Source organism: Odontesthes bonariensis, chromosome 6 (assembly GCF_027942865.1).
Source record: "Odontesthes bonariensis isolate fOdoBon6 chromosome 6, fOdoBon6.hap1, whole genome shotgun sequence".
Classification (NCBI taxonomy): Eukaryota; Metazoa; Chordata; class Actinopteri; order Atheriniformes; family Atherinopsidae; genus Odontesthes; species Odontesthes bonariensis.
Window position 1 is genome coordinate 39,174,170 of NC_134511.1, and position 10,425 is coordinate 39,184,594.

General features: G+C 45.1%; 1 protein-coding gene across 1 annotated transcript; it reads left to right on the forward strand.

Annotated features, from left to right (window-relative positions):
* The first annotated feature begins 301 nt into the window (after positions 1-301).
* Positions 302-5,655, forward strand: LOC142382657 (arrestin domain-containing protein 3-like). The gene is made up of 6 exons (XM_075468752.1): positions 302-606; positions 2,785-2,842; positions 2,935-3,082; positions 3,209-3,305; positions 3,436-3,692; positions 3,977-5,655. The coding sequence occupies exons 1-6, from the start codon at positions 351-353 to the stop codon at positions 4,364-4,366; spliced, it is 1,206 nt and encodes a 401-aa protein (XP_075324867.1). The 5' UTR covers positions 302-350; the 3' UTR covers positions 4,367-5,655.
* The last annotated feature ends 4,770 nt before the right edge of the window (positions 5,656-10,425 follow it).

A 10,425-nucleotide genomic window follows, 5' to 3' on the forward strand; every position in this document is an offset into this window, starting at 1 on the left:
ATCGTATGCAATAAGGAAACATTTAAACTCCACATAGAAGGGCTCCAGCTGGGATTCGAATTAGGAACTGTGCTGTGAGGCATTTACTTTAAGGCTGATCAAATATCATTCAGTTTTTCTTTTGCTAATTCTTTATGGAGCATACGAGTGATAAAAACGTCACATAAATATGCATGTCCGCTGGTATGAAAAAGTTGGAATGAGAAATGGATTGCTCAAGGTAAAGTTGTAATAGATGAGATGGAGCAATACGGGAGCTTTTTCTGTGACGTCACATTTGGGCGGGGCGTGCACAATAAAGTAACAGGTTTCCTGATGTTGGACAGCTGGGTGTGATCGACTCGGTCAAGATGTCTCCGATTCAGGACTTTGCTCTAGTTTATGAGGCGCTCAACAATAGTGGCACTTTTTCTGAGGGAGACCCCATCATAGGCACGCTAACTTTCAAACTGAAAAAAGACACCAAAGTGAAGAACGTTTTCTTGAAAGCCAAAGGGGAGGCGCACGTCCACTGGACCGAAGGCAGCGGAGATAACGAGAGATCTTACAGTGCGCACACGAGATTCTTCAAAGTGAAAGAATACTTAGTCGCAGAAAAAGATGAAGGTAGGCCAGAGGATGTGTTACACGACCACCTTGCTCATTTGACACCCGGAAATAACAATCTGCTTTTTTGTGGCATACATGATGCGGAACTTTGAAGAACATTAACAAATACATTGACGCAAGCATTTTTACTTGATCCTGCTCTGTAGTTTCAACACTGTTAAGTAGAGGGTGGGCACTGTTGTCCATTATTTCAGTCAACTTGTGCAACGTTCTTCTTTGCGCACTTATGTTCAGGGGCTCCAGAGTTTGTTCAGCTTCTTTGAGTCTCTGGCTCTGATGCTGCTGCCCCAACAGATGGCTGAAATGCAGATGGCACTCACTGCCATATTTGTATGGGGAGGCATACAGTACATCTTGGTGCAGATATCTAAGGATCTCTCTAAGCTTCTCTAAGAAGTACAGTCTATCTTTCCCTTGTCATTGACATCCTCAGAAATGCATTTCCTTTATTCCTCCACCTGTTCTGCCAGGACGGAAACAGTGTTCGGCTTATTCCTCTTCCTTTTAACTCTGTAATCATTCAATTTGTTTTGTGCATGTTCAAGGTTAGGGGATTGTTCCCATGATGCCACAAAGTGATTAGCTAGTTCCCTTTACTCATCCTCTTGTCCATCGTTGATGCACCAAACAACTGCAGAGTCATCAGAGTTTTTCTGAAGATGACTGGTCTCTGAGTTGTACTGGAAGTCTGAGGTGTAAAGTGAAAATAAGTGGTGAGAGTACAGCCTGCTGTGGTGCTCCTGACCACCTTCTCAGACACACAACCTTTCAGTCCCACAAACTGTTGTCCGTGTGAGGTAGTCAATAACCCTGGCAGTTAGGGAGACATCCACCTGTATTATCTGCAGCTTCTTGCAAAACAGCACTGGTTGAATTGTATTAAAATTGATGTACTGTAAAATACTATAAAAGTACTGGGGAAATCTAAAGCCTGGTTTATAGTCGGTAACGCAAGACGCAAGCCGCAACGCAAGCCCTTGCGCGGTTGCAAGCCCCCCCTTGCGTGTGTCACCTCAATTTTCTAAACTTCACGCAAGACGCAAGCGCAAGCCACTGGCTGTGGTCGAAACCGCCTACTACTTGATCGATCTGATAGTATGCAGAGCGTTTACACACAGTGCACTTCACTCCTGCCCGAGCCGAAATCAGCCGGCCTGAAAAGCTGATTTCCCTTAAGCTATAAACTCTGTAAATATATAACTTTAGCAACATTTGAAACATTTTCATGCGAGAAAGTAGTCGTTTAGACCCCCAAAGTGTTGAAAATCTGACAAAATACCGGCTATTTATAAGAAGAAGAAGAAGCATGAATCTATGGAAGAGAGACTTGCCAAAGAGCTCCTGGCGGTGAATTTCTTTTCATTGTAGTAGGCTTGTCATTAAAAAAACCCGCTACTCCACCTACTGTCCTGGCGGTGAATCGCCACGCAGCACACGCAAACGCCGACAAAGCAAAATGAAGTATAAACGTCTCGAGCCATTAACATACGTGCAAGACGCAAGCGCAAGGGCAGTTAAAAGAAGTATAACTCAGCCTTAAGAGCATCATTCTCACTGTACTGCCGGCTTTGTCTAGATGAGAGTAGGCTCACTGAAACAGGTACATTACGGCATCTTCAACACCAACCATAGGACGATAAGTAAATCCTACTGGGGTTAACTTGGTCCCTAATGGGATTGAGGACTCTTCTGATGTGGAATGTCAGGGAAACTGGTTTGAAACCACTCAAGGCAGATGCATGAGACAGGATGTCTTCCACAGCACTTCTGCTTTTTCCTGACTCTGAGGCTAAGATTGAAGAGGCACTGTAGAATCCCATATAGCTGTTCCACACAGGTCTTAGGACCCAGGAGCTCACTCCATCTGGACCTGAAGCCTTGTCCAGTCTCTCCAGACGTTTCTTGACCAGACTGCTGGAGACAGACAGGCAGGAAGGGGAGATAGAGAGGGTCTCTATCATTCCTGATGTGGGGAAGATGGTAGTGCGGCACCATGACTACGGTGCAGGACGACATTATGGAGTTGTGACAGGAAAACTGTGGGAACAGGGAGGGTGTGTGGTCTGTGTATTATATCATCATGTAATTGTAGGTGCATAACAAAGATAATTGGCCTTTAACTTGATAATTTTATCAAAACAAGCTTCACTGATGCAATTCTCATTTCTTCTGCAGGCAATAAACTTCACCAAGGCGTTCATCATTTTAATTTCAGCCTTACAATCCCAAAGGGGTGAGTGAGAATCTCCAAATTTTAGCATTAGTACATTGCCACCATTTCATTTTACAAAAATAATTAATTCCTGTGCCGGTTCTGTCTAACAGAGACTTCCCATCATCCTTTAAGGGGCATCATGGACATATTGTCTACATGCTAGAAGCAAAAATATCCAGGAGCTGGCGAATGCCGACTACGCTACAGAAACAGATCAATTTTGTTTCAAAGTCTTTTCCTCACACCGATCAAGCAATGGTGAGTGGAACAGTACAATGATATATATATATATTACGTTATGAATTTGTTACTTTTAAAGGAGGCTTGTCGCTGCCACAATGGAGACCATAGAAAAAGAATATGGCTTTTGATGATGTGTTACAGTGTCCCCAGTCTAGTTCAGTGAACAAAGAGATGGGTGGTTTCTCCAAAGGAGAGGTCCAAATGTCTGCCACTGTTAACAGAAAGGCTTGCTCTCCGGGTAAGTTGACAACAGCTTTCTGACATGTCCAGGTTTTTCTGTTACTTACATATGAAGGAAAGTACAGTTATTTGTGTTAATAATAATCCTGAAAAAATGTGTTCATATTCATGTTATTTGTTTTGGATAGGGGACACTTTATCCATCTTTGCCCAAATCTGCAATTCCTCCTCCAAAAAAATTCGGCCAAAATTCAGTTTAGAACAGAGGACAGTGTACCGGGCTGGTACCTCCACTACAAGCACCGTCCAAACTCTATTCAAAATGGTTGGGGACACTATTGGACAAACACCCGAGGAAACAGCCTCCTGCAAATTGACGATTCCCATCGATGCCATCTACACTCTCCATAATTGTGACATCCTCTCGGTTGAATATTATATCAAGGTATGTAAAAATGTAATAGTGATGATACATACACTGAGAAGAAAATTAAATAAATAAATACTTTTTCTTGCCAGCATTGACAGTTAAAAAAGAAATAAAAAATTCAGAAAAACTGTTGTTCCATTGGAATTTAGAAACATAACTTTGAGCACAACAGAATTAGAATTGTAGTATATCTTCCATGAACATGTGCAGTATGACAACAATCAACTGAGACACATTGGTTTATTTTCTTACTAAAAATGGAATGTGTTTTCATCTTTCAATTTCTCGCCATTTTACAGGTGTATTTGGACATCAAGTTTGCCATTGACCCAGAGGTGGTGTTTCCACTGGTCGTCACTCCTTCCAGCTCCTTTGTGTCTTGTGAAGATGTTCAGCCTTTCCCAGCTGGTGCTTTTGGGGTCCCAAGTTACAGCGACTTCCCTGCCCCAGTCTTCCCTGTTGAACTTAATCCTCTACCCACAGGTTCAGGTTACCCTGCACCAGATGCTACTCAGCTAGAAAACATAACCAGTGGTAATAACTACCAGTGGCCACAAAATGCCCCTCCGTACGGAGCTTCATCACATGCAGCCTTTGTGCCACCATCAGTGCAGCATTCAGCCCCGGCCATTCCGCCTCAGTATCAGCAGGGAGAGCAACCCCCATCATATACGTTCCCATGCGCGTAATTTGCACAGGGGTTACGGGGGTCATGACCCCCTCCAAAATCAGATCCAGCTAATATAACCCCCCCAATATCATCAAATCAAATCATCAAAAAATATCATAAAATTCTGAATGAATAAATTTTGTTTGTTTTCTTTATTCATTCATTTCATTTCAAGATAGTATCATGTTTTAAATAATCTGTAATGTAACCCCCCCCCCAAACCGACTACTTGGTATTACCCAACCCACTTTCTCTACCGAAAGTTTGTTTAGGCTATGCACAGCCGCTGGTGAGTGGTGCCAGAGGGTGCCAGGAATCACTGTGTAGAACCAATGTCACTGAACTGTATCTTAAGTTGCTGTTTGCTCCAATACGGTCACACGTTTTTGGGGTTTGTTGGGCTAAGAGGTGGATTAACGAGAGTTAAATTGATGGAAAAGGGCTGTGACGGCTGCTCAGAAAGTTTACAAAGCTAGCGCGAAAATCTTGAATATTGTCTTGCACATACCAAGACGTTCACCTCATGTGTTATATGTGATCCTGCAAGGCGAAACCAGTCGCTTTGGTAAAATTTACAAAACTAAGTTATTGTGCTCACATGAACGGCCATAAACTAAGCTTTCCAACGATATGTATATTGAGGCGATTGCTATCGCTAAGATAATGCTAGAAGAGGAGAAAATCACCTTTCTAAGCGGCGTTGACAACTGGAATGACTGCTAATGTGTTAAACCGGGCTTAACAGTCAAAACATGTGTTTTTCCGTGAAATTTTTTCAACCCGCCCAGTTTTCCAGTCGTTTCAGTAATATATTGTGGTCAACTGTATCAAATGCAGCACTGAGATCTAGTAAAACTAAGACTGAGATTTTTCCACCGTCTGTATTCAGACATGTGTTGTTAAACTCTTTGGTCAGAGAAGTCTCAGAGCTGTGGTGCTGTCTAAAACCTGACTGGAAGGTGTCATAGCAGTTATTTTGTTTTAAAAAGTAATTAAGTGGTTGAAAAACCGCTTTTTCAATGATCTTACTTAAAAATTGGAGATTTGAGATAGGCCTGTAGTTGTTCATTTGTGTCTTGTCAAGACTGTCCTTTTTCAGCAGAGATTTGATTACAGCTGTTTTTAGTGGCTCTGGAAACACACTAAACACATTAAAGACAAGTTCACCATCAGTAACAGGTCTTACTCCTTTAGTATTATTATTATTATTAATAATAATAATAATTTATAGCAATCTTAATGTGATAGTAAGTGGGCAATATGTGAAATCAGTTCAGAATAAAGGTGCAAGCTGCACTCCAGTGTGCCACCCTGTATTGTGTGATGTATCGAGAGTTGCATTGTGCATAATACATTTGCTGCATGTAGGTGCCAATACAGTGATGAAATTGATTAATCTTTAAGTTCTTGTCAGCTGCCACTGTTGGCTAGTGCTGAAACACTGAATTTAACTACGGTGTCGTCATGGCATAAATAGTGAAGTGAACTGCTCCATTTACGTTAAGTAGCCCAAATCAGTAAAAGTATCACAATGTATTTCTAACACAGGAATGGCAAATTAGCAAGGAAGAAAATGATTAAATAAATACATAAATAAATAAATATGCCGCGAGTTTAACCCCCCCAATGGTAGACCCAAAGTTACGCCCTTGTACGTTCCTTTACCCCGCCTTACATTACACGGTTGGAGGACCCTAGTGGTGAGGGAAGCCGTCAAGCTGAAGAAGGAGTCCTATCGGGCCTTTTTGGCAGTGCCTCTGGACTGGCAGATCGGGGTGGTGGTCCCCCTCTTTAAAAAGGGGGACCGGAGGGTGTGTTCCAACTATAGGGGGATCACACTCCTCAGCCTCCCTGGTAAGGTCTTTTCGGGGGTACTGGAGAGGAGGATCCCCCGGATAGTCGAATCTCGGATTCAGGAGGTGCAGTGTGGTTTTTGTCCTGGCCGTGGAACAGTGGACTAGAGGCCTGCGCGGGACTCCTGCTCCCGCCCGCTCCCGCAAAAAGATAGGATTTTTAGTCCCGCTCCCGCCCGCACCTGTCATATTTTGTCCCGCTCCCGCCCGCAATTCCCGCATGATTCAGACATTCGCGTTACTTCTCACGGACGTTCTTGTCATTGGCTTGAGGAAAGAAACATGATCTTAGCTGCGCACACTGTCCGATCCTTCAGGTGGGGCACATAGTGCAGGAGCGCATTAAATGGCACAAGCAGCTGAGGCTTTACACCAATAAGCCTACCCAACATACCTACCAAAATCTACCGTGAATATTAAGAATAATTAGTGGTGGGCCGTTATCGGCGTTAACGTGCTGCGATAATTTGAGAGTCTTATCGGGCGATATAAAAAATATCGCCGTTAATCTATTCTCAAAGTTGGGTTGGGAACTGGGTCAAAATAGGTAGCCTAAGCAAACTGTGATGACTTTTACCTTGATATTTTAGCTCGGGTGTGGGCTGATGTACTTTGTCTGCCGTTAGGTGTGATTAAAACAGAAGAACGCCACTTTGCTGAAGCCTGTGCTAGGCAGTTTATGGAGGTCGCTTATCTGTGGGGGATAGTTGACAAAATCTGCCCTGTTGGAACAGACAGCGCTCCTAATATGGTGGCCGCAGGGAGGATACTGCGCGTGTGGCGCAACAGAGACGCACTGCACACAACGCTATCTCAACAGCAGCACCACCTGGCCCTCCCAACAAGTGCTGAATATGAGAAGTTGGCGAAGCTAGAGAAACTGCTGGAGCCATGCATGTGAATAAACTGGTCTGCCCTAATGTTGCGACCTCCGCTACCTGGTAGCAGAGGTCGCTGACTCGCTGGAGAAGCTTCGCTTGAGAATTTGCTTTGGTAGCTTTGGTAGCTCGTGACGTCACATTTAGAATGTTCAATTCTTAAAGGCCCCGCGGCTGTGCAGTAGCCTGACTACGTCATACTCACGATTCTAGTCAGAATGTGAGTCTGATACCGCTCAATAGAGATTTGGGTATGGGGCGTGTTTCAACCGAACCAGGAGAAAAAATGCCTCTTCGCTCAAGTGGATAGACCTACAACCAATCAGAGCAACGTAGTATGTGACGTAGATTAAGCGACACACACTTGTTGTAGGAAGGACGGCAAAAACATCTTTTCTATCGATAAAAGCCTTTATCGCGTTCCTCTGTTCGTCTTTCAAAATGAATGCAATGTGGAGATCCTGTAGAACAGACTCGATGGCAGAATCTACACGCCCTAGCTCTCCAGCGGCAGCCGTGTTCAGCTCTTTAGTGACGTAGTCGATAATGTCCCTGTTGATCATCTGTCCATCATCGTATAAAGCCCGCCCTGGCAATCTGATTGGTCCGACCAATTCTTGGTCGGGCATAATGATTTCCCAACTGAGCAGAGCCAGACCGAACTTCCCGACCAAAACTTTTATGGGCGGGGCTAAGTTCGGCTGGCACCCAGGCTAGCTGTGCAGCACCCCCGCGAGAAAAAAACATGAGGAAAGAGAGGGCAGGAACACGAATAAACATGTTGTTATTTACAATTTGTTATACAAGATATACATCACTTTTACAAATTATGTAAAACTACATTAGGTACACCTGAGAAGAGCAGGAATAGCAGAGGCAGCTGTGAAAATAAACTAAATTCGAAATAAAATCCGAAATAAATCCGAAATAAAACTTAATTGCAGTGAGAAAGGGATGCTTGGGGTTACTACACTATTGTATTGAAGCACTCGACACGGCAATTGCAACAGTCTCAGGATTAAACGACTATTGTTTGGATAGGAACCAAAGTTTACACGTCTGTTTCCGTGAACGCCGCGGATTGTCGGACCCCTGAATGAGCCATTTTAATCTAGATTAATCTAGATTAATTTCAAGATTTCAGTGAGATTAATCTAGATTAAAAAAATTAATCTATGCCCACCACTAAGAATAATACATTGTACATATGTTATATGCCACTCATCACATTTCCATTCTTGGAAATAAAAGTATATATTTTTAGTTGATATGATTTTAAACACAGCGTGATGGAGCCCCGCCCCCTACTTTGAGTGGATTTGAGCATAAATATCTAAGCCTACAGCTCACGTTACATTGATTTAAATGCAAACAAGTGGAATGAAAACAATATGTGTTATTAATTACCCTACCTTTTCTAAACCCAGAATGTTGAAAATGTAACATGTAATCCAATTATTATTTAAGTAGGTTAACCATGCCCTGTCCCTCGTCGTTGTGCAATGCGCATCTCCTGAATAAAAGGAGAGATGGATCGCGCTTTTGAACTTCTTTTAGTTAGGCTTTATTTCTTCTCAGTTGTTTTCAGCAGCAGGAGATCATTATAGCTTTTATATTAAACACGTTTTTAGTTTGCGGGACTGCAGCTTATCACCGCTCCTGCCCGCTCCCGCACTGGGCTCTCCCCCTCCCGCCCGCAATGAGCTTTCAAAATGTGTCCTGCGCCGCACTGCTTTGCGTTGGGTCCCGCGAGTCCCGCGGGACTCCCGCGGGAGTGCAGGGCTCTACAGTGGACCAGCTCTATACCCTCCGCAGGATCCTGGAGGGAGCATGGGAGTTCGCCCAACCGGTCTACATGTGTTTTGTGGACTTGGAGAAGGCGTTCGACCGTGTCCCTCGGGGACTCTTGTGGGGGGTGCTCCGGGAGTATGGAGTGCCGGACTCCTTGATATGGGCTGTTCGGTCTCTGTATGACCGGTGTCAGAGTTTGGTCCGCATTGCCGGCAGTAAGTCGGACATGTTTCCTGTGAGGGTTGGACTCTGTCAGGGCTGCCCTTTGTCACCGATTCTGTTCATAATTTTTATGGACAGAATTTCTAGGCGCAGCCAGGGCGTTGAGGGGGTCCGGTTTGGCGACCTCAGAATCGGGTCTCTGCTTTTTGTGGATGATGCGGTTCTGTTGGCGTCCTCAGGCCGTGACCTTCAGCTCTCACTGGAGCGGTTCGCAGCCGAGTGTGAAGCGGCTGGGATGAGAATCAGCACCTCCAAATCCGAGACCATGGTCTTCGGCCGGAAAAGGGTAGAATGCCCTCTCCGGGTCGGGAATGAGATCCTTCCCCAAGTGGAGGAGTTCAAGTATCTCGGGGTCTTGTTCACGAGTGAGGGACGAATGGAGCAGGAGATTGACAGACGGATCGGTGCGGCGTCTGCAGTGATGCGGGCTCTGCACCGGCCCGTCGTGGTGAAGAAGAAGCTGAGCCAGAAGGCCAAGCTCTCGATTTACCGGTCAATCTATGTTCCTACCCTCACCTATGGTCACGAGCTGTGGGTAGCGACCGAAAGAACGAGATCGCGAATACAAGCGGCTGAAATGAGTCTCCTCCGCAGGGTGTCTGGGCTCTCCCTTAGAGATAGGGTGAGAAGCTCGGTCATCCGGGAGGGGCTCGGAGTAGAACCGCTGCTCCTCCGCATCAAGAGGAGTCAGATGAGGTGGCTCGGGCATCTGGTTAGGATGCCTCCTGGATGCCTCCTGGACGCCTCCCCGGTGAGGTGTTCCGGGCCCGTCCCACTGGGAGGAGGCTCCGGGGAAGACCCAGGACACGTTGGAGAGACTATGTCTCTCGGCTGGCCTGGGAACGCCTCGGGGTCCCCCCAGAAGAGCTGGAGGAAGTGGCCGGGGACAGGGACGTCTGGGTTTTTCTGCTCAAGCTGCTGCCCCCGCGACCCGATCCCCGGACAAGTGGAAGATAATGGATGGATGGATGGAAGTAGTGGCTCAGATCACAAAAGCTTAGCTTTAAAGATGCTCAAAGTCCAAATGGACCGTAATATTTTACTTTATTATAGAAGAGCAGCGAAGTTATGTCGCTATTATAAGGTAAAAGATTACGGCCAAATGTTTAAAAAAGACAAATGACAACGTACCTTTTGACTTTCTTCTCTTTCATTAATATGGTAGATCTCCCATAGATATCCCCTATCCCACAGGTCGAGACCGCCTAGTGGCCAGGCGAACTTCCGTTGTGTTTTGATGTTTGCAGCGTTTCTGTCTTGCATGTGTTTTGATGTTTGCAGCGTTTCTGTCTTGCGTGTGTTTTGATGTTTGCAGCGCGTGTGCTCCGGTCGTT

What these genes read in the sequence shown, in the direction of transcription:
- LOC142382657 (XM_075468752.1), top strand. Translation starts at nt 351, where the DNA reads ATGTCTCCGATTCAGGACTTTGCTCTAGTTTATGAGGCGCTCAACAAT. An exon ending in AGCCTTACAATCCCAAAGGG is followed by an intron (nt 2,843 to 2,934) that starts GTGAGTGAGAAT and finishes TCTGTCTAACAG; the next exon opens with AGACTTCCCATCATCCTTTA. An exon ending in CTCACACCGATCAAGCAATG is followed by an intron (nt 3,083 to 3,208) that starts GTGAGTGGAACA and finishes GATGTGTTACAG; the next exon opens with TGTCCCCAGTCTAGTTCAGT.